The sequence below is a fragment of the Enoplosus armatus genome, chromosome 18, assembly GCF_043641665.1.
Source record: "Enoplosus armatus isolate fEnoArm2 chromosome 18, fEnoArm2.hap1, whole genome shotgun sequence".
Taxonomy (NCBI): domain Eukaryota; kingdom Metazoa; phylum Chordata; class Actinopteri; order Centrarchiformes; family Enoplosidae; genus Enoplosus; species Enoplosus armatus.
The window spans coordinates 7,939,885-7,964,332 of NC_092197.1; the positions used below are offsets into that span (position 1 = coordinate 7,939,885).

The following is a 24,448-nucleotide window of genomic DNA, read 5'->3' on the forward strand; positions in this document are numbered from 1 at the left end:
TGCGGATGATCATTCAAGTATGTAGTTCTGAGAGTAGGATCGCTTCCAACTGATTTCTACAAATAGCAGAAATCAGATATGCATGCAGAAGATGTAAGATAAGTTGTGACAACAGTTAGAGACATTTATTTACCAATGGTCTATTGGTATTTGATGTACAGTACAGCCAAAACTTGACTATTGTAGCCCTGTTTCACTGGCAGAGCTGAAACTAGCTAGCCTGGGAACCAGACGAATCTCCAAGCTCATGTTTTATTTGCTCTGGCAGATGCGTCTGGCCCCCCAGCCATTCAGACAGATTTCCAGCCGACCTTGCCGGGCCAATCACAACCGTTTATCTAATATGGGGCGGTTTGATACGATGACTGACAGAGGAGCACAGCAAGATGGCTGCCGCTGATGTGAAACATTCTGTTGAATCTGCGAATCGTGTCAGTATTAAACAAACCGGATGGTATGATTTCTCTAAATGACGAACAAACAACTGCACTTAAAGCTTTTGTTGATAAGAAAGATGTGTTTTCCGTACTTCCGACAGGTCACGCGTTTCGTAGCTCTGATTGGTTGTAGGTCTATCCAATTGCCTCCAGAGGTCTGTGCCTGTTGATAACACCCCCTGGAAAAAATAAACTGAGAGGTCCCAGACTGATTCGCATTTGCGAAACTAGCTAACTAGCTACCACACAGTGCACTCATTTTCCATCATTTTGTTTTTACTAGAAAAGGTTGAAGCTCAGAAATATGTTGTTTGGTAGGGAGGGCTGAGATGAATCTGAGACTGACGGTATGAATTTCACCATTTAGACAAACATGGAGATGACTAGAGGATATTTGCTTTTTTTTTTTAATGCTTATATTCTTTAAACACCTTTTATTTGATTGAATTGAATTTATCTTTATTTCGGTCTTTAAGTAGTAAAAGAGAGCATTTTAACAAGTCACAAAATAAGGTGTAAATGTCAAAAGCAGATTATGTAATGTAAGCAATGACAGAAAAGATGAAGGCTGAAGCAATGGCTTCATAGCGATTATAGACATACATATGTGTGTGTGAGTGTGTCTGCTCACATGTATGTTAGAATGTTGTGGGGCTTTTGTCAAACAGATCAAAAAGAATCAAAAAAGAAAAAGAAGAATCATGAACCAGTGAGTGAGATTTCTTGAAAGATATAAATATATTTTATGTCCTAATACCTACAGCTGCTGAGCCGAGAGTACCATGACTGTGTGTTACATAATTTAGGGTTTGTTTTGCTGCTATGACGCAACTTCAAATATGGCCCCACAAACCCAGGAGGTTAGTTTATAGACATGTAATTTACTTTTATAAGCCCAGCTTTAGTAGCTGGGAGTCAAAGATGAAGAAAGAAAGGTAACTCTGCCAATGTTTGCGTGGTCCACTTGAGCAACGCTCCACAGCAGAATGATGAAACATTATATGAGAAAATCTTGACATATCTCCTCAATGTGTGTCTTTGCAGTTAATAAATGTTTATGAATATATATGTACAGTATTGGCTTACACAGAAACTGATACGTTATGGTAAACATACAGATTTACTGATACAGTGCAGTTTTTAAGTATTTGGACAGTGATTTTCATTGTTTTTGGCTTCACTCCAGCATTTTGGATATGAGATGAAACAATGACTGTGAGGTTAAAGTGCAGGATTTCAGTGTTAACGGTGTAGAGGGTGTTCTCATCCATACTCATTGAATATTGTAGGAATATTTATACACACCCTCTTCGGGGGGATTGTATTAAAAAAGGGTAAAATTTCAGCACAGTTTATCCGATGTGGATATGAACCCCCTCAAATTAAAGCTGACAGAATCCAATGTGATGGAGCACAGAGCCAAATAAAACTGTCCAAATACTTACAGACTGCACTGTATAATGCACTTTAGGTACTCAACCTAACTGAACACCTATGTGGGATTTTGAAATGACAGTGCTCCGGACCACAATCATCGAACGACATGACTAAATTAATACTGTTAGAACACTTTACGCAATGGAGAAATATCTGTATTTTGTAAGGATAACTAGTTCTAGTGTCATTGTAGACAGCTTTATAAGGGCCAATAACGACCTCAGTTAGCTCCGGCTACTGATTGGTTAATATTTAGAACAAGTTGCTAATTTCCAGTAGTGAAACTATGCTCATATATTTAATGGACAGATATGAGAGTGGTATCAATCTTTTCATCTAACTCTCAGCAAGATAACAAATAAGCTTATATCCCAAAATGTTGAACTTTTCCTTAAAAGAGATTTTAACATGCAACCCACACACATGCTGCGGGGCTGGGAGATGACTGTCTGAGTGTTACACTGACAGGCGAGGCAGACAGGTAGTGAGGTCTGCAGTGGTTGATCCCTGGCCAGCAGGGTGTGGGTTCACTTCCTCTGCCAGCGCCGTGTCAAAACTCTGGCAAAGGGTTTCACGTCCTCCGGTGGGTGGGGACACTATGTGTTGTCTGGTGTTGAAGTGCCACGTCATGGCAGATGAATGAGGGAGGGGATTTAGAGTGGGCAGGGACGTTGTTTGAGGTGCATTTGTAAGCACCAATGGGCGTACACAGATAGAAAGATATCCAGCATGTATGAAGGTACTTGTGCTTGTATTTGTATGCACAGGCAGGCACATGGGTGTGTGTGTGCGCATTCCTTGATCATGGCTGGGACCTTCTTGTGTGGATCCTTCCAGCTGTCAGGAGCTTCCTGTTGTAGTAATTGTCTTTTTATAGCCAGACTGAGGCGCCCCTTGGCCCAGGGCAGACAGACAGACATGCACTTTAAAATCACCTGCTACTCAGCGAAGAAGAAGCTCACTAAATGACAGCAGAGGAAAGTGAAAGACAATAGACACGACTAAGTGCTTTGAGAGATTTAGGAATGTTAAAATGTCATAGGGCCCTGAGGCCAACGCTTAAATCAGCCTGAAGTGGCAGCAGCCGCTCAAGACATTACATAACTTTTACTTCATTTTGTTTCTCTTGAACTACACTTATCTGAATCGTGGCCCCTGTAAAAGGAGCCCTGCATTGTTACTGAACAGAATAGTAACAAGATTAGACCTGGCTCCGCTTTGTGTGTGTAATAACTCCACCTCTGTGGCATTCATAACACAGGCCTGGGTCACAGTTAAGAGGGAGAAAGGATGAAATAAAGCAACGGCAGCGCTCTTATCCGACGCTCCCCTCCCTTCTCCTTTCCTTCCTGCGAAATCAGATCTGAGCTCTGGCCTGTCTCTCCACCCGGCCCCCCGAGAAGGAGAGGGGGGGATCTGTCTGTCCCCAGCGCTTCCTCTCCGGCCTCGCCAGCATGGGTGGCGCTGGGGGCTGTTTTGTAACTACAGGTTGAAGGCACGATGTTATGAGGTCATCGTCCTGTGACCGACATTATACGTGCTTACTCCTCTCCAGCCAGGCTCAAGCTCCAGCCCGTTCCTCCCTTCCTGTGTGCATCCTGTGATGTAGTGAAAGTAGGTCTGAGTCTGAGGGTCAGTCATGCTCCTGCAACAGAAGGGGCACATACAGAGGGAGGAACCAATAACACTGAGGCTGTTATTATGTCATAATTCAACACAACAACAAAATACCATAAAGTTGACCTTCTGACACCGTCTCAACAAAGATGAAAAGCGTCACAAAGTTAGCATTTAGTAAATAACTATTGCCGGAGATCCATGACATGTAAATAAAATGTTGGCTGGGCATTTGCGGTGTTACAAATATGTCAACTTTCCTTTTTGCCACTTAGTTTGTAACCTCAAGTATCAGTATGCACATTCACTACATTAAAAATTTGGTACCGACATTCATGGTGCTGAGAGGATGAACCCTCATTACTCTCATTGATTTGGTGATTCCATGACTCTTCTCTGATGTCACCATGAGGTTGGCATCTTATTAATTAATTTGTTAATTATTGGACAGATTGCCATAACATTGGGTACAGACATTCGTGTCCCCCTCTGGATGAATTGTAATCACTTTCGCGATTCCTGAACTTTTCCTATAGCGTCATCATCAGGTCAAAATTTCAGTTTGTCCCGTACTGTGGTTTATCACCAAATATCTGCAGAACTAATAACATTCCTATCAGCTGCACTCTGTTTAGCATATGTTAGCATGGTGACAAACTAAATTAAGATGGTAAACATGGCAAATATTATGTGTGGTGAATATATAACATTGCCATTGTGAGCATGTTAGCATTCTGAAGTCCACATTTACCTCAAAGCACCACTGTACCTAAGTACAGCCTCACAAAGCAGCCAGCATGGCTGTAGACGCTTAATTTTATTTCACAATTACCAATTACTTCAGTCACTTTTCACAACACTAATCTGTCTTGTACTATTTTTAACTGGACTTCGGTCTGACTTTAACAATCCTGGAAGAGTAAATATTAGTTGCGTTATGGCACATTCCCACAACTCACCCTTTATCATGGAACTTCCTTGCTTTTGGATCGGTGCCTGCCATCTCTGAGGATATAAAACTGTGTCTTTGTGCTTATCATTCAAAGCATCAGTGAACTCAAACAGGAAATGTCTTTTTAATGACTACGCTCCCCGTGTACCGTAACGCTATGCTAGCCAATTAGCTGCCAATAATTACATGCTTGTGTGTATTTCAGAAATGGACCTTAGCAGTTATTAGTTTTGTTTAGACAGTGAGGGGGACGAAGTCACAAAAGGTCTCTTTGAGAAGCTCCTCAGGTGCATTTTGTCTCTACAGTTTGTGGTCTGCAGCCTTATCTGATGAACTATGAGATGAAGCTAACATTCTATGGTCCAGTTTAAAATTTTGTGCTGCAGATGGTCACGACATGGAGTGGAGACCAAGCGGCGCACAGAAATGGTGATAAGCATCAAATTGCCCTCGTCAGCGACAAAAACTGTCTCTGTTTCTCACATTTTGTGGCTCGGGCCTTGGTCCTCAGAAAAAGGGCACCTTTTGAGCTGAATGAGACACATTATGGAGTAGGCAATAGAGAAAAAAGCTATCTCAGCAATTAGGTAGGGAATGACAAGTGGTCAAACCATTTAACATCTATCTTAATATAAAAGTTTAATGTTGTGAGTGGAGGGCTTTCATAACGTTGGCTTGGCTCTTTTCCTTTGCCATATTTTCATACTCATAAATGGGAGTTTTTACAGGGATCCTAAAAATGAAGTACCTCAGAAAAAAGAATTCAGTAATGTGAGAGCAAACACCTAAAATCACATCAGACCCTAAACTGAAATGAGAGAAGAGAAGCCCCACAGACTCTCTAGTAAGGTTGGATAATATAGGCACAGCGTATCACATGCAATATGAGTCTGAGCTTGAATGTGTGCAATGATTTAAGCAACTTAAGTCGTATATCTTTACCATTTCATTCATTCTTGGCATTTTCTCACTGAAGATGCCTGATCAGCATTCTCTCACTGCTCAGTATTTTTCTACCCTGTCACTGTTCCTGAGCCACTGTGTGTACAGTTTAAGATAAAAGGCTGCTCCTATCTGTGGGCAGAGGGTGTGTACACCACATCAGCACGCACATTATCGTCAAGTGAATATTTACTCTCTGGCCTGGTGCCCTAGCTTCTCTCTCACGATGACATGTGACATGTTTTCAGTGCCTCTGTGCTCCCTGAACATGTCCCAACCGTGGAGGGTGCCACACTTGGATCCAAGCCGAAGTCAAATCTTCACATTCCTGTTGGGGTTTCTTTCCTCTCAATTTCAGAACATTACCAGAGCCAGCTTGTATATTGTCACATGGACAAGCTGATACAGCGACTGCTTTGATACTTTGTGAAGCCAAGTGTAATAGTATTGCTGGCAGTGTCTACTGTGACATTATAATTTAGGTAACACCCTCATTATGGCTTAATGGGGCTCTAAGAGTGACATAATACTACAGAGGCCCTCAGCTGAATGGAAAACCCCCTCTACAATGATCTTTCTTTGACCCAGAGTTGTGTTAATATGTCCCCAAAACACGCTTTTGTCACACTCTTCAAGACTTCCATCGTCCCCCTTTTCCTCCCTCCACATCCCTCTTTTCTCTTCATGGCTTTGCTTTTCGGCTTATTCTCTTTCCCCCTTGTTCTGCAGTTGTTTTACTGTTTCAGGCTCCTTACTCCTTTCTTGCAGTGAAAAAAACCCCCACTACACTGTAAGAAAAAAAAGAAACTAAACAGCTAACATTTCCATGGAGTTGCATTATCTACATTATGATCTAAACTTGGCTGCCACAGTGAGTTGTTCTCCTCTGTTGAACATAGCTGTCATTTAATCCCAGCCTGGTACCGGGAGCTAACAGTACAACAACAGCGACGATGATGAAAACGAAGACAATAATAATGGTAAGAGTAATGGAATACTACTCTCAGGTCTGTAGCAGCTGCTTACGCACATATGAGAATGAGTCACAGGGAGGGGAGGGTCCTTTGTGGTGAGGTATTAACATAGTGAAGAGAAAGAAAACTGGTTTGACAGACAGTTAAGCAATCTGGAGTCGTTGTTATGGAACGCAGGATAAGTCGTGGTGGATGTGTTGATGAGGGGTATGCGTGCACATTTCTGCACTGTATGTATGAAGAAAAATTAAACAGGCAGGAGATGAAGAGAAAGGAGAAAGAGGAAAAGGGAAAATCAATGTGGTATTTGGAAGAGATGAGGAGATGAAGAGATTTTAATCTAATCCACCCTGAATTAAATGAGCTTGCTGTACACTTTACATTAAAGGATAATTATGGTTTATTACAACTTGGGTCTTATTTTCATAGTTTTGGCCATCGATTATTATTACTGTTACATCGCTACAGTGAATTCAGATGGGGCAAGAAATGGTTAGAGGATCAGACTGGTTGTGGACAAGCCAGTTAAACCAGATTATGTAAACCACTTTACTGCAAATGTTGGTGATAATCCATCATGGCACAGGAAAACTGTGCAGGAAGTTGGCCTGTAAACTTTGTTGGATGTTTACAATGGATAGTCGGCTATGATTTTACGGTTGGCCCGTATTTTCTGTTCCGAAAGAGTTTGACTAGTCTGGGGGTTAGTTTAAAACCATTATGCAAAACCATTTTGTTTCTTGCCCATTTCTCTTCTTTTTAGTCACGTTAGCTGCATGGCTAGTGGCAGTCTGTCGGCCAGTTGTTCCTACAAATGCGTACAGACATTCATGGTCCCCAGAGGATGAACTGTAATCATTTTGGTGATCACCTGACTTTTCATCTAGCACGATCATCAGATCATGACAAAATACATTCCCATCAGATCTGGGATCTCAGCAAATAACTTGTTGAGTACAATCTTATTATTACAAATACTCTACAAATAGAGTTGACCAAAGCTATGACAATAAGACAAGTATACACTAAGAGAATAAGCTGTCATAAACTGTAATTTTCTTTCTTTTTTTAAGATTTGCAAAAGATCTTCCTAAATAAAAATGATTACAACACAGCCATGTTCAAAATCATCTGGGCCGGTCTTTGACCCCAAGGTGAAACAGAGATGAGTTGCTCCAAAAATAGCTTCATGTCCTCCCTGCGGTGTCAGAGGAGAGAAACTAGCACACCAAACTATAATCTTCGTAGGTATACAATACCCTGCTCGTCTATTCATATGTCTCTTTCAGACACACACAAGCACATGCGCATGCAGAATGAGGAAGCGAGGATACTCGTAGCTCCTGGGTATGCGTGCACACACAGCAACACAACCTTTTAGTACCTGTTGTGAGTCCACCTCGCTCACAACAGGTACACACACTGTTGATTGTTCTTCTCTTCACGTCATCCTGCGCACTGTGGAGTCAGCTCATGCACTTGTTTGCTCAATGCAGGAAGGAGCCCCTTACTTATTTAACAAGAAAACACACACACAGAAGGCCAGCTGAATAAGCCCTTTATTGTTAACATGGGCGTGCTTTAAATAGCAAAATTACTTTTTCTTGCTGTATGTGAATGTGGCGACACTGGTGCTGAAGCCCCCAAGACAAACAAAAAGTTGTATTTTTCCCTCAGCATTCAGAGTGGACCTGTGTTCGTGTGTGTGTGTGTGTGTGTGTGTGTGTGTGTGCGCGCATATGCTTGCATGGTGTTTGCATGCCCACGTCTTACTGGCTTTTTTGTGAAGTTCCATAATATGTCTGCATCACATTTTCCCTGGTACAGATGCAGCTAGCTCACGTCTGCCATGTATGTGAGCAGGCATACATACTGTAGCTTGGCATTGTGGGGTAGTGGAACAAGTCCACACACACACTCTCACACCGTCAACGAGCTGGAGAGTGTCCACTCTGGCTGTAAGGTCTATAAACCAACGCAGGGCAACGAGGTCACACAGTTAGAAACACGACCGCTGCGTGAGTCACACAGTTCTGTAAAAAAGTCTGGTGGCTTGAGGTATTGTTGGAAAAGAACACAAGGCATTCATGTTACACTGACGTGAGATATGTTTCAAGATAATTATCCAAATCATTTCAAATCCATCAGCTAATGAAAGCTTTCATTTAAAAACAATTGTAGAAGCAGTGGATTCCGCCAACAAAACTGGCATTTCCTCAGGATCCAATTTGGCGTGTTCACACAGGAAAAATGGCAACTTTGCAGCAAATTAAGCTTTAAACACTGCAGCTTGTGGAGGCAATGACCGGCAAAACATGTAAAATAATTTCACACCGTGTCATTCACCATCTCACTATGTATCCTCTACTGACATGTGTCAACAATGACATCTAATTACCCTCCTTTTCATGCAAGTTTTTGGTCACCAGTTCCATATTTAATTCTTGGATTTGAGGAGCTTTGGACTCGCATCCACTCTGCTCTGCTAAAAACGAGTCCCAGTTGAATGAGTAACACTGCATGATCTGCTGCCATTACAGCTCCCAATCTCTTCCAATAGCAAATATGCCATTAAACGAACATACTTCAAGTCACAATGAGTACAATGGCCTTCGCATGCAAATTCAAAAGCAGACAGGGAAATAAAACTGGCTTAAGTTACAGCAAATACATTATATAATAATATACATACATACGTACTCAATGACAGAACTTGATTGGTTTTAATACTGTTAAATATTTGTTGTTCTGCTGTAGTGACTGCTTACTGTCTCTACCAGTATCATATACACACAACAGTGTTCCTGTGCCAGTAGCTGAAACATGAGACAACAGATGTGACAGGGATCAAGTGCTGACCTTACATCAGTTCCTGATGCTGTTTCCAATGGCTACAATACATTTACGATGAATGAAATTGATTCTACTTCTCCTCTTTGCCAGCTTTACACAATTTACCTAGTTTCCCACCGAAGATCAATAAAATCTGTGGGCAAGAAACACACTATTCAGAGTGCTAAAACAGACTTACATGTATTTCCACTGATGGCCAAGCTTTAATGATTACCATGCTTCTGTCATGTTTATGGGCATTTATGTGGAAGGTTTTTTGCCAGGGAAATCCTAATTTAATTTTGAAGAACTTCTCAGTGATTCTTTCTTTCTCTCAAGCCTATTTGATTACAGTACCATAGCCTACAAGCTGCATCATGAATGTCATTAACAGTCGGTGAAATTACTTTAATGCCTTCAAAGCGCACTATTGATCGCAGTTGGTATGAAATCAGAGAGTCTCTGATGTCTTTTCAAAAATGCCCGCAAATGAAGAGCGTTTGCTGATGTGGCAAATTTCCCATTTTGGCTCTAAAGAAATCCATGTGAAGCTACTAATTTAGTTCACTTCTAACAGCCAGTTTTCTTTTCAGACTCATTAAATCCATGTGTCTAATGAACAGCCTGTGTAGTAGCTCTCTCTCTCTCTGTATGTGTGTGCACATGTGTGCCATGTTAATGTTGTGTATTGGAGCTTAACTTTGGGCTCAAATGAATGGTTACACTTTTTGGGAAATATGCTTGTTTGCTTTCTGGCTGAGAAGATGGACACTAAATTTGAAGCTGGAACAAGCGGCCGGTTAGCTTAGCTTAGCATAAAGACTGGAAACAGGGGGAAACAGCTAGTCTGGCTCTTTCCAACGGCAACATAATACAGCACCTCTAAAGATCACTAGTTAACATGTTATACTTTCTTTGCCAAGCAACTGGTCTTTTCCAGCTGGTTAGCTTAGCTTAGCTTGCTGGCTCCAGCTACACGTTTAACATACAAACATAAGAGTGGTATCAATATTCTCATTTGACTCTTGACAAGAAGGCCAGAAAGCATATTTCTCAAAATGTCAAACTGTTCCTTCAAGGGAATTCATTAGTCTATTCTGAAAAGAACAGTTTGATATAAAATCCATGGAGTTCGACATGCAAAGATAATGCTTTCACCACTAACTTTCCGCTGCCAGCTTCAAGTATCTTTACGATAAGTGGCATGGTATCAGATTCTTACAATCAATATAAATTTGACCAAATAGGTCAGTTTTATTACATTTTATTTCATAGTTAAGTATTTCATTGCGCCAAAATAGCTCTGAGTGTAAGAGAGAGAGACAGTGGAGAGAGGGGGGGCTGTTAGTTCATGAGCTGGTGGCCCATCTGGTTTGAGTTACAGAAACCCCCCTCCTCAATTAGACTCAGCATGATGTCAATAAAACGTCAGACTGGAGAAGCTATCACTTAAATTGGGCCTGTCAAGTATTGTTCTTTCCTCAGCATTCCAGCAGAGACGATCAGTCTGAAATGATTTGTAGTTTGATTAAGGTTACCACAATGTGCCATTTCTGATTTGATTTGGGCACTTGGGCTCGAAAACGTTGCCATAAAAGTTGTTTGCCTATTACTGCAGATATATATATATACACAGATAAAGTGCACTGAGGAAGGAAAACTAATGGTATTGAGTGAGAAAAAAGCAAGAAATAAGCTTCTACTTTGAACTTTTAAGTGTTTCTCTGACTGTAATTTTCCATGTCTCTCCTCTTAGTTCCTCACGACATTCCTCTTTTATTCAACTCTTCCAAAGTTTTGCCATCTAGCTCCCAGATTTATGCTTGAATATTAAAGTTCATACTATAGGGAGGTTTGGAGAAACAGTGGTGACATTTATGTTTCTCCTCTCTTATTGCACAGAGAATTTATTAGGAGTTCCCTTCCTTTTAGCGACGGGAGTTTCCCAACAAGGCTGTCTCCTCTCTCCTACAAACCATGGATCATCCTGTAGCGCCTGCGTGCTGATATTCAGGATAATTATTGCCATTTTACATCTCTGAATGGTTGCACCAATTGCAGGCATGTTTCCAGAGAGTCAATCCAGGGCCTGAAAAACGGCGATCCGTGGAAAAGGTCACACATTCCCAACTGCTCCCAGTGGGAAAACAGGGGAGTCCACACCTTCTCAGGAACGCAGAGGCCTACTACCCTGAAATCTGACAGCAATTACCACATGAATTTCGGCGTATTATAATGCCAGACTCTTTATCTGCAGACCTCCACTCAGTGGTGTTCAGCCAGTCTGGAGTTCATCAGCAGATCATGTGTAGGCTATTTGGTAGTTTTCATAGTAAAAGCAATTCATTTAAGCTATCCAGAGCTCAAAAGTCACATTACAGGTGATTACAATTCCAAGTGCAATGATACGCAGGCTCAAAGCTATGTAAATCACTAAAACTCTAGGCTACAAGTCACTGAACCACTGAGCCTTTATCACATCGCATCTCAAATTCCAACGAGCCTCGCGAACATAAAGATTTAATCAAGTGTTGTGAAAATGTGACAGCCATGGTTTAACTGCAGTGCATTGGAAGCATAGATGTTCTATTTGCTCTGAATCAATGCCAGAGCGCTCTTGAAGGTTGAAGAATGCTGGTGATTGCCATAATTGGCTGTGCAGCAGGGGTCCGATACGGACTCGTACAGAGAAATAAAAGACTTTAATACTCATATGTTTCTATAGGAACCTCTCTAACATTGTAAAGATGTGGTCTTGGTTTACTGACAGCCTGTACACTTAGCTTTTATGGCACAAGCATGACTGAAACGGTTCGTGTTAAATTAGATTGTTCTATAGCTTATGTTTCGTCTAGAATATACTTTATAAGCCATAGATACAGCGGTGGACAAAATAGTGGAAACATTTAAGATATTGCTAACTTGACTACAGATGTGGGTCACATGAAGTTGCTGATTAGCTGAACTATGTGGAAGAATGTACTGTAAATTTGCAAATAGTATCTCTGTTGGTCAGCTTCAGCTTGTGAGTATACTTGTTTTCCGTTGCAGTTCGTCTGTGTTTACCACATGTTATCATTATTTCTGAGATTGTTCCCATTACATTTTTTTTCTGCACCTGCACTTTAGGCACAGATGACTTGGCCTCCACGGAGCTCAGTTAATTGTCTCCTATTGGGAAATCTCTTTTATAGCCGACAGACACTGCTGACCTTAGATGACCCATTTCTGAAGCAGCGTTTGTAAATGTGATTAAAGTACCGAAGGAATTAAGTTATTTTCCATGTTTACATTTTGCTGTCCACACCCCATGGATAGATAGTACACACAGTATCTATTTTATTAAGGAAACAGCCTTGTTTATGCAGATGACTCAACCATTTAGACAGTGAGGGGTTCAGTAACTTAATGCTCAGCTCGTTTGAGTCCAAGATTACCAATCAATAGAATACCCAAACTTTTATTATTATTATATTTCCATTCCTAAACCTTACACACTAAGGTTTGTTATCTCAAAATAATTTTGTTATTATTAGTAAACGTTTTACAAAAGCATTGTGCTTCAGTTTTATAGTCCAGGGATTCAGAACGTGAATCCCACTTTTTCCTGTCAATAACCTAAACTTTGACTCTGTTAGTGTGATAGCAAAGCACCACCATTTACGTGGTTTCAACATAAAACACTGCACACTAAAAATCTAAATGTACCCAGGGTCAATATAGCATTGATACAATACTGGTTTAACTCAGTACCCATGGGTAGAAAACCAAGGAAACCCAAGACAATTATTCATTAATTAATAAGTTAGAATTATTAAGACAGTTGTTTCGACCCAGAGTTAGGCACACAACAAGCTCAAGTTTTGTCTTAAAACTGTTACAAATCTATTCTGTGTTGTACAAAACGATGTGCATATGACATTCAAAACAACAAAGTATGCACAATTATCAACAATCAGTAGCAAATAGTAACATGTACATTTAAAAGTTTGCAAGCATACCATATATACACACCACCAAGTGGTTTTTAGTGTGTGTATATTAGACAGACATCCAGTGATTTTATGTGTTTTTAAACTAAATTAAGGTTGACATATGCTGCATGCTCACCCATGTAACTGACATGTGTCCACTGTAGATGTGAAGCAGTACAAATCAGGCAAACATTACAGTCTGTGGTGTGAGGCTGGTACTCATTTTGCTGGTAGTGAGGTTAGTGAAGATTGAGACGTGAACCAGTCCAAGTTCTCTGTATGTCAACAAGGTGAGCTCATGGGAAGTCCCTGATTCTCCCATGTCAGACAGAGAAACACATTTTCTCCAGCTCTGGCAGCCCAGGCCTGGGCCTTTTCTTTTTAGAGGCTTCTAATCCTGGCAGGTCCCTGGTCTGACGTCACAGGGCCCTCCCCTCCACCCCTCCGTCTGCTGATGTGCTGTACCCACACTCTCATTTCCTCCGCAGCTCACGAACACCAATCTCTGCTCTGGTCCTTCTGGCTTCTGACGTCTGAGCATCTGATTAAAACAGACTGCCTCATCTGGCCAGCTGAGGGGGTTAAACTCTGGAGAAAGGAGGTGCTGAGTGAATATGTGGGCCGGTGTGGGTATGAGGCAGCCAACCAAGCTCCCTCTCCTCCCCTCATTCGCTCTTCCCCACTTCCCCTGATGTATGTCTCTTATTCGGCTGCCCGAGCTGCATCATGTGACCAGGAAGTGTGGCTCCCCTCCATTTCCCCTCCTGACAGAAAGGAAATATTGGAACAGAGGGGGCCGGCGCTGGGCTCTGTTACGTCGCTGGATAAAAATAACTGGCATATTTAAGGCTGCCGAGGAATCCCAGGGCAGGCAGAGGCTGGACAGCCTGCCGCCCGGCAGGAGCTCTCTCCTCCCTCTCTTTCAGTCTCTTTCTCGCTGACTTCTCCCTCTCTCTGCTTCCTCCCTCTAAACCCATTTCACTTCACACAAGCCCTGCAACATGACCACGACCACCACCCCATACCTCAACCACATTTTCCTATCCCTGTGGAAGCCCACCACTAAATTATATTGATGTGATGAAAGCTCAGTGTTGGTTGGTTGCATCCCAGTCTGACCGCAGCTCTGTCCAGCTATAGAGGCTTGGCTGGGATTGTCCAAACAAACAGCCCCCACTGACTCAGACCTCATCCATATGCATTCTCCGTCTGTTAGCATGGTAGCCCTTTGGAAAACAAATACAGAACTATTTTGTCATAAAAAAAATGACCAGAGCTAATTTCTGTCACTGTGATGATTTATGTACCAGGCTCCGCTCACTGGTGAATGTCTGGACCACAGTAACAGGTGTGGTGAACTCTGTGGGCCTGAAAATTGTCATGAGCAGAACACCAGGCCTGGATCCATCAGGTGCTTTTAGATCACAGAGCATTTTAGATTATTATAAATGAAAAAGGCGAGCAGTCTCATGATCTAAGAGGACTTTGAATGGTCTGACAATATCGACTATAAAAGGGCACTTAAGCGACCTAATCAACCCACATAATTTGTAATAATGTGAGTGTTGTATGTCACCTGAGAGTTTTCTCAAATGTACACTTGAAGATGCAGCCATTACAAAACAACTAGTTTGTAGAGCTGAAACAATTAGTCAATTAATTTTAATGAAGTATTTTGATAATCAGTTAACAATTTCAGTAATTTTTCAAGCAAAAATGGCAAATACTTAGTTTTCCAAGTTCTCAAATGTGATAATTTACTGCTTTTCGCTGTTTTATATCACTGTCTTAATTGCTCATCTTTTGGTTTTAGACTTTTGATCGGAAAAAAGTTGTTGTCATCTTGGGCTCTGGGGAATAGTAATAGTAGCCTAAACAATTAACCGATGATAAAATGAATCAGTAATTGCAGCCGTAGAAGTGCGTATCATAATTCAGGGATTTAAATACCTGATCAACAGCATGTTGTTCAATATTGTTGTTTTCTTTAAGAATTTGTGATGCCTGAATAGTAGTTTATGATCTTTGAACAGATGTTGGTGTCAAATATAAAGCCAACCATGTTATAAAGTGGACATTAGGTGAAATGACACGTTTTATTGCAAATATTGTTTTAAAGAAAGCTCTTTTTGTGGACAGTCAAGTCTTTCTGAGATGGGGAATTATGACACAAAACTAAAACTTCTAGCAGTGCTAGAGGAAAAAATAATTACAATTAGACTTATAGTCTGTGATTTGTTGCCTGAGCTGCTCAAAAGTGCTTTGGCTTTGCACGTGTATGGTGACAAAACGGACAGAAAGTTCCTACATGTATAATTGGTTTAGAGCTGATGTGAGGTGGAGTGGGGGGACGTGCAGCACTGAGAATCAAAAAAGCTTGACTCAGCTTTCAAGAATTAAGGAAAGAATGAAAGCTATTTTTTAATTACTGAACAGCATCTGGAAGAGAGCACTGAAAACCTCAATATCTGGAGTTATGATCCGCTGGTACTCATATTCAGTTGGGTGCTTTCCAGGAGGGGGAACTTAACTGAGGGACACCGGTGGAAACCATGTCAGTCACATGCACACCAAGGGGTGGGGGTGGGGGGTTGATATTATTACACATAATATCAATGTTCACAACTGTGTGACTGTCTTATCAACCCTGTTTGATCTCAATTTGAATATGAGCATAACCACAGAATATGTCGGCTGATCTGTGACTAACACTGTAATGTCTAAGCAGTCGAAACTCTCGGCACAGCCAAGAACAGCACCTGAGCTCACCTTTAAAACAGTAATTATTTGAAGGAGCTTCTTCAAGTGGGCGTCATGACATCCAGACTTGATCCACGCCGATAAGAACGCGCAGAAACAACATCATCAGGACACTTGTTGCAGTTGATGAGAGGAAAATGTGACACCTCTTAAGTCGAGTTAGTACTCAATCGTCATCCTTGTTGATACAATAACATTACCTCAATATCTCCACATTGGATTCTGTAGTTATGTCACCAGTGCTGTTAACATAATGTCAAAATCAGGAACTGTGTTACACTTGAAATGATTCATTGTGGGCAGCTTTCATATTCTCACTCCATTCAGTTAATGCTGTAAGTGTTGCATTAACATATTCCATACAAGGGTTTGGTGTTAGTCACTAAATCACCATGACTTCATTGTGTCAGGAAAAGCACACAGTGGTGTCATCTTCGCTTCCTTTATATCTTTTCTCTATTCCCCCTCTCTCTGTCTTTATTGCGATGTGATGCACCTTAGCTGTCAAAGTCAAGCCTTTGTTTTCAGGATCATATTCAAAAAACCATTATCTCCCGACATAAAGAAAATGGCTATAATGACACAGCTTTCATTGAGTTCCTACCTGCTGTAGGAAGCAGGTCTTCAGGAACAAGAGATGTAGTGCAAATATTGTAGGTTTAAAGCCATCACTTCTCACCATGCAATTGGAGAAGTAAAACAATACACATATAACTGTGTGGATATACACGTTAGATTAAGTGGCTTACTGTTAATATATCAAACAATAAATCATGGGTTGCCCAACAGGATACACTTTCTATTTACAAAGTTCCCCAGCCATTGTAGTCCATATTTTTCCCACCAGTTTTTTGTTTGCCAACCAAAGCAACGTACATTCATCCAATTTAAAACTTCTGAATGAAGACACCAACATACAATGACAGTAAATGTGTCCTGTTGGAGTGACGGCATGTCTTGTTGACATGCCTAACGGACAAGATCCTGATGCAGCAGGATCAGCGGCAAGTGCTTTGTTTGCTCTTGCACTGAACTCTTGAGTAAATGTGTCTAATTATGTTGGACAGAGAGGTTTGTGTTAGCTCGCTAGCTCTGAGCAAACACTGCCTGAACCCAATTCAAACTCAACACTGAACAGTTCTCAGCATTTTAATATTCCCAGGTAAGCTTTTCTCCCCCATACAGAGTCATAACTATATTGCAGTGTTAAATTAAGTCTTTTTCATGGGGGTTTTTCTTTGTTTGTAGGCAAGTGTGTGATTTGCAATAAACCTTGTTTAATAAAGATAGGCTTTATTGTTGTAAAAAAAAACATCTGTTCCCATAAATATAACACTAAAATGTAGACACACAGAAGCCCAGGGTATGGGCTATTATTTAGAGACTATCTGTGTGTTCCTATAAATCACATTAGTCTGACATTTGTGTAAAGATAAGTGTTAAAGAGAATTTTGGCCACGTATAATTTATATGTCTGCTATGTAAATGTGCATATACAGTCTGTTTATATATCTGCATTTATAATGTAGAAATATAGGCTACTTGTGCAGCCTGCTAAATTAAAGCATATCACTCACTGTAGAGGTAAAAGTAATGCTATTATGATATAATCATAATAATTTATTATAATCAACTTAAATGTTGCTCTGCAAGTGCGTGCATGTGTTGTGTAGGGGGTTGGCTCTTATTGCAGTCCAGTGATGTAATATAAACCAAACGTGTACCCACAATACTTTACATGATTACCTACTTAATCATCATAATCATCACACTGTATCTTTTATCACTTTGCCAAAAAATCCACTTATACATTTGGAAACAAGTGGAGCACTGACAGATGAATAATAAAGTGTTATTATTTGCTAAATGTGATTAATTACAGGTTCATCACCCACCTAACCTGTTGCCTATCAGTGTGAGTTTATTATTTTTAAGTAGCTAGCTGATGAAACAGGCTAATACAAGCATTTGGCCATCCATGTGGTGCGCATGCATGCAGGTGACCCTCCAGACAAAACTCAATAATACTCGCTGGTATTCCCAGTTCGGCCGCGGTCTGCAGCGTCTGAAAAACTGCGCTTCTTCACCCACATTTCACAGGATAACAGCAGGTTGCTATGAATACAAACAAACCTCGCTCTCTCTCCCTCTCTCTCTCTCCCTGTCTCACCCCCGCTCGCCCAAGCCTCCCCCCCCCCCACCCCCCACACGTGCTCCCTCCCTCGCGCTAATGTTTTTCATGGTTGCGCGGCAACGAGGGCGTGTCCAGCTCCAGTGATTTAAGGATACCTCTCACGCGGTTTTTCCTCAGTTCAGACTGCCGGTCGCTGCATGGCAACAGGCGCGAGGGATTCCCCCGCACGTCGCCTCTCTGTCTTCCCGTTCAAAAAAAAAAATCTTTAGCGTTAGAAATCACTCCGTCTGGCTGCTTCTACCCGGCTCGCCCAGCAGCGGCAGCATGTACCGGAATACAGTATAACGCGCGACGCGGAGCAGAAACTTAAAACCCAGGGATATTCACGCGAAACCCAGCGCCGTCACACCGAAGAGCAGCCGAAAGGACTTGACATACAGATTCTCATTGATGAGGTGTGGACCTCGAGAAACTTTGAACAACATTTGACTCGTGCACATCTACTTACGGACTATAACAGACCCGCAGCTCGCTGCTCCACGAGGATTTACGATGTTTTCTGTTTAATTTCAGGCAACCTCCAAATGACGTCGAGATGGCTTTAGGTGGGACGCTTCTGCCATCCATATCCACGTTCGCCAGCGGCCCCACGGTCAAGAGTAAATCCATAGGAAGTGCCAATTTAGTGAGTAGCCCGTGGCCACTTCTTATCGCATGCGCATTTGCCGAATAGCCGTGGGCATCAACGAAGTCTGTCTGTGAGCTGAAAATATGTAGCCTATGCAGTTTATTTACAGTGTTGTAGTTTTCCAATGTGTCGCCCCCATGTTATTATGGGCGCAGACAGTCAGGGCTTGACACCACGCTCTGCTGGGGCGTGCACCAGTTTACACAGGCTGCTCCAGGGGGGTTTCAGCGAAAGCGCACATGGGATACTGCAGAAAACATCCCGATGCTCAATATTATGATTTATTTATTATTTTTTATTCATAGTGGGTCGTTCAATAGGCTACACATTGGATGCAAGAATCCTCTGATGGCAGTCTGACCCGCTCATTTGATCATGTGCTACTAACCTGTGCCACCACTAGTGCTTTCCAGTGCAGTTTCTTTGCCAGTGAGAATAATCTGTATTCTAGGAAGTGCTCCGTGTCAAGGACACTTGCTACACCAGACTGAGCTCTGGAGCTGAGCTGTCATAATAATCACTTTCCATTACAGATCAAGGTTCTTTCCTCCTTGAAGCTCTGGCTTAATCTATATGTCCTAATTTATTCAAAACGGGCACTCATTTCTAAGCAGGACAGGACTCAAGTGTGATTTTCTTGGCTACTATCTGTATCTTATAAAGAGTGACATGACACAAACAAGCAGCATGAACGAGCACAGTCATTAATGTCTCTGTAACTTTCCTCTAGAGATGGAAGGAGGAGTTGTCCCATCTTAAGAGACTCAGCGTGCCAACCGGAAGCAGCTGCTCTGACCCAGATCATCCCACTGCCACCAGCACAACAAGCCCCAGCATGTCCAAAAAAGAGACGGAACTTGATCTGGACTTGGACTACGACTTCATTCTGTCTAACTCCATTCTGCAGCAGCAGCAGCAGCAGCAGCAGCAGCAACAACAGCAGCAGCAGCAGGAGGAGGAGGCCATGGCATGCAGCTCTGCCCAGGCCCTGTCTCCTTCCCCTGGCTCTTTCTCCTCATCTTACCCTCTCCCCTCCCCTCAGGGCACTGCCAGTGAGCTGCTCTATACCATCCCAGATATCAGTGACGTCTCGCCCTCTGGAGGCTTTGTGGCAGAGCTCATGAGACCCGAGTTGGACCCGGCATACCTCCACCCCACCAGCCTCCACGGCAAGTTCGTGGTCAAGACGACAATGGACATGGGAGAATATAGCCAAGGCGTGAGCGTAAGCAAGGCCTGCGTTAATGCTGCGTCAGACCCAACTCCTTCACGTGCCTCGCCGTCCTTTACTTGTCACAGGATAAAGCAGGAGAACCCCAGTAACTGCACCATCTCGCAGCCCATAGACCTACACCTGGCCGGGGTAAACTCCCAGGGCCGTGGGAGCCAGCAGCGCCCTGGCAACTTAGATTTACATGGCTTCCCTGGCGGAGGAAGATCCATGACAAGCGGCAGGTTATCCTCATCCTCCTCCCTCTCCCCAGACCATCCCCTGAGCCGGGAGCACCAGGTTCTTGGGCATCCCCACTCTCAGATCACTCTACCTCCCCAGGGATACCACCATAGCTCCCCGCAGGGCTACACCTCCTACCCTCAGCCATCCTCAATGCAGTACCAAGGTTATTCTTTTTCTCATTGTTCAGAGCTACTTTATATCCTTTCTTGTAATCTCTGAATGCTGTAATTTAAATGTGGATTATTTCGATTTTGTCCAATCAAATTGTCAATCAAACAAAATACATACATACATGTAAAACACAGAACAGATTAAACAACAGGAATGTAAAGTCAAGGTCCATACAGTCTATTTAAATACATCTTATATGAGGGCTTTAATTATATCCCAAAACCAGCAGTTCAAAAGGATTGAAACCTACATCTCGTGGTCTTGGACAACAAACCCTCTTTTCCTCATAAAGATCCTTAACCAGCCAAAGTAGATATAAGAAATTACCAGATGTTTAACAAAATATAGTTATTTTTGTTCTTTTCAAAGGATCAGTGTTCATTGTTGTGCCCCTTTTGTGGTAACGCTTTACACTATAGTACTTTTACGTTCTTTGAAAAATTGTCTGTTTTTTACAAGCCTTTTTGAGTTTTTTAAGATAGAGGCTGATGTTTTCTGTTGCATCTTAAAGCTGATGACAGAAAAAATATATTTCTAAATGATTAGGGACATTCTGCAGCTCCTACTGTATATCGACCTATGCGTCTGAAGTGATTAAGCGCTCTCTTTAGCCGAGCTCTGAAATACAATACGATCTGCCATTCTGTAAGCCAAGAAAACCTGTGACCTTTATTGTGTTATATCTGACATATTTAAACTATAGTAGAATAGTTTCTCTATACACGTGATGATGACCATGACCTTTTGACCCCGCAGAGGCCCTCATGATCTCCAGCGGGGACTGCTTGCCAGAGGAACCAAAGCCTAAACGTGGTCGGCGCTCCTGGCCAAGGAAGAGAGTTGCCACGCACACGTGTGACTACGTTGGCTGTGGGAAAACGTACACAAAGAGCTCCCACCTCAAAGCACATCACCGCACGCACACAGGTATGTAGCTGTATGTTAGATGTGCTTTACTTTTTGTCAGCTATTATTTTTAGTGCTGTTTATATCTGGTTTGAATAAAGTATCACATGCAGGAGAAGAAGGTTATTTTTTGTTTAGAGCACTGTTTAACGCAGTTGTTTCATACTGTGTTCAGAGCTAATTACTATCCAAAACCATGTCTGTTGCATATTATGTGCCAACACATATGAGTTATGAATGGGGGTTAGACAGGTGGGGGATGGGGTAGGGGAGTTGTTTGGCAGGTGCGGTGAAACAGGTTGATACTGATCCCTGCTCAAATACAAACCCCAGGCTGATTAGCTTGGCCTTTTATACACTAGCTGCAGGACAGGACGGACCTCTTTTCTCCTGAAGGTGGGGAAGGTTGGGCCAGTTTAAACTCAGGGCCGGCACTAACTGCTCCTTGTGTGTACTGTGTTTCCATCAAAGGGGAGAAGCCTTACCACTGCGACTGGGAAGGCTGTGGTTGGAAGTTTGCACGTTCGGACGAGCTCACACGCCACTACAGGAAACACACAGGCCACCGGCCATTTCAGTGTCAGAAATGTGATCGGGCCTTCTCAAGGTCAGACCACCTTGCTCTCCATATGAAGAGGCACTTATGAGACTTGGCGATGGAATGAAGGCTCCAGAAAAACAAAAACAAAAAAAAGACGTCAGAAGAACCCTGAACAAACTTGTGACCTACACTTCTTTTAAAACCATAATTTGCCTTCAGGCCATTGTCAAGCAACAAGACAAGCTGTGGTGTTTCACGGCAAAAAGAGCATTACTCTCTCAAGACTGATCCCCGTCTTCGCACATGGTGCAGGTGACTCGACGAGAGACCTCTCAGTCAGGGTTGTAAACTTTTATGAAAGGGACCAAACTGGAATTTGTCTTATTTAACCGACAAAACTTGGAGGACCAGGTGCCAACAGCTTTTAACTGGAAATGTATTTCTGTCAGGGAAACCAGGAGCAACAGACAAACATCTCCAGAGGCCTTCTACCAGCAACATGCCAATATAGGCTCTGTTAACAACTACACACTGTTCAAAATACTGTAGTCATAAATACATCTATATTTATATACACATTTCACCTGCAATGCCATTAATTTCAGGTACAGTGTTAATTTATACAGAATGGTGCTCAGTGACTCTGAAGAAGGTTTTTTTTTTTTTAAAAGAAAAGGTACCAAAGATTAAGGAAAATATACAAAAAGGGTGAAAACTATGAAAAAGTGCCATATGGTTGTTTGTGTGTTTCTTAGAAACCTCTCTTCCACAATCTGATTTAAATCAGGTGAACACTTCACTTATAAATGGTGATGGCAATCTTCAATGCACTGCAGCTGCAAAGTGCAATAATTTATATGAGACATTCATATTTTTGTATTGAATGAGTGAACTCTGAACAAAGATGTTTTGTTTATAGCCAAAAATATGTAATATAATCTTGAATTTTGTACATTTGTGAATAAAAATGCTTTGTTATTGTTTTGTATTTTACAGTATAATAAAATAAAATGTATTTGAAATAAGAGCTTTATACTCTTCTATCTAGTCTATGTCATTATCTCATTGAAAACAAAAACATGTTGACACCATAAAGAACATAACACTAGTCACATAAAATAATGACATGCATGCTAAGCAGAGTGTCTTTGAACAAAAGCAAAGTAATTGTAGATTTCCCTGGTAGTGTAATGGAGAAGCACATTTAAATGGCAGCAAAAGCTCACAGTCAGCTCACACACAATATCCCTCCTGATAATAGTGAGATCGCTGGAGGCAAACTAACACAATGCTGCAGTTAAAAAGATTTTCAGAAAAAAATACACCTTCAATTTTCATGGGGTTCTCTTTCCACCTGTCAGCGGGAAGAATGAGGAGGATAACCGAGTTACTGGCTGACATTCAAGGGTGACACCAAATCTGACTGCCACTCTGCTCTCAGGTGCACAGTGTGAACAAAACCCATAAAGATGCCACAGCGAGATGCCATCTTGATATGTTTCTGCTGTATCAATATGCATCATTATATGTGGTATGAGTGTGTAATGTGTCCAGCTACATTTATTTTTTCCCACAAAAAATATAAACATCATTGCATATGTTTTAATGCATGATAAAAGAAATGTTATTTTCCCCCTACAAAATTCTTTATAGTAAGTTGTTCTAAAACATAGAGGTCATAATTGCAGTTTAATTAACATAGTGAATCATTTTTGATAAGTAATTGATTTAAAACTGCGAATGTATGATCTTCAAATGATCAGTATTCATTAAAAATAATAATGCCTATCCATAATTCTACTGTACAGTATGGCAACATCATGTCACCCCACAAAACATGTCTTAAAATTCATAAATAGTTCAAACAAGCAACAAAAACAAAGAATTACATTCAATTAATGATGACAAATAGTTTTAACAACATATGTGTGTCAGCTGTGTTTAAAGTCACCCGGTAAAAGAGGTAAAACTAACTGCTTATTAATACATACAAATGTTGCTGCATTTCCTTTTTTACCTGCACAGTAAAAAAATAAAAAGCATGCCTCTGAAAATCCCTCATTTTGTGGGATACAAGTCACATCTTATAAAGCATGGTGTTGCATGGTGAAACATGTTGTGGTCTCTGTTGCCCCCTGTAGGTTACTTCTGTTTTGAGCACACTCTCATGTCATTCAATTTTTATTCCTAAACTGAGCATTAGGCCTTTAACCCATAAGAACCCATGGTGACACCAGTGTAACACACACTTCAAAGGCCCCAGAATCTTCCTTATACAGCTTTGTGCTTGATCTTAACTCATTAAGTCCCTAAGCGACATATACTGTATGAAACATCCTGGTGTGGTGGTCATGTCACAGTCATGTGACTGTGACAGGTCGGGACCTTTTCAAAATGGTGGTGTGACATGTAAACACAAGTGAAGGAAGCAACTAATTTAAAAAAGCCTGTATTTTGATACTGAAGGTAAGTTAAAACCCATTTAACGATTCTAATGCTTTAATAGTGTGTCCTGTATACAGTCAACCTGTTTTGACCATATTTCTTGATCAAATTAATATAAAACAAGTAAATTTACCATAAGCGCCCAATGTAACGTATATGTAACATCACAGATCTTTGACATT

The 24,448-nt window shown here is 41.5% G+C and overlaps 1 protein-coding gene across 1 annotated transcript; it reads left to right on the forward strand.

The window, feature by feature from the left end:
- The first annotated feature begins 18,249 nt into the window (after nucleotides 1–18,249).
- klf4 (Kruppel like factor 4) lies at nucleotides 18,250–22,854 on the forward strand. The gene is made up of 5 exons (XM_070924745.1): nucleotides 18,250–18,514; nucleotides 18,633–18,744; nucleotides 19,478–20,366; nucleotides 21,131–21,301; nucleotides 21,752–22,854. Exons 1-5 carry the CDS (start codon nucleotides 18,510–18,512, stop codon nucleotides 21,925–21,927), a joined length of 1,353 nt encoding a protein of 450 aa, XP_070780846.1. The 5' UTR covers nucleotides 18,250–18,509; the 3' UTR covers nucleotides 21,928–22,854.
- The last annotated feature ends 1,594 nt before the right edge of the window (nucleotides 22,855–24,448 follow it).

Bases quoted from the DNA above. Each gene is read 5' to 3' on its own strand.
- klf4 (XM_070924745.1), top strand. The intron at 18,745-19,477 runs GTGAGTAGCCCG...ACTTTCCTCTAG, and splicing joins CCATAGGAAGTGCCAATTTA to AGATGGAAGGAGGAGTTGTC. The intron at 20,367-21,130 runs GTTATTCTTTTT...TTGACCCCGCAG, and splicing joins ATCCTCAATGCAGTACCAAG to AGGCCCTCATGATCTCCAGC.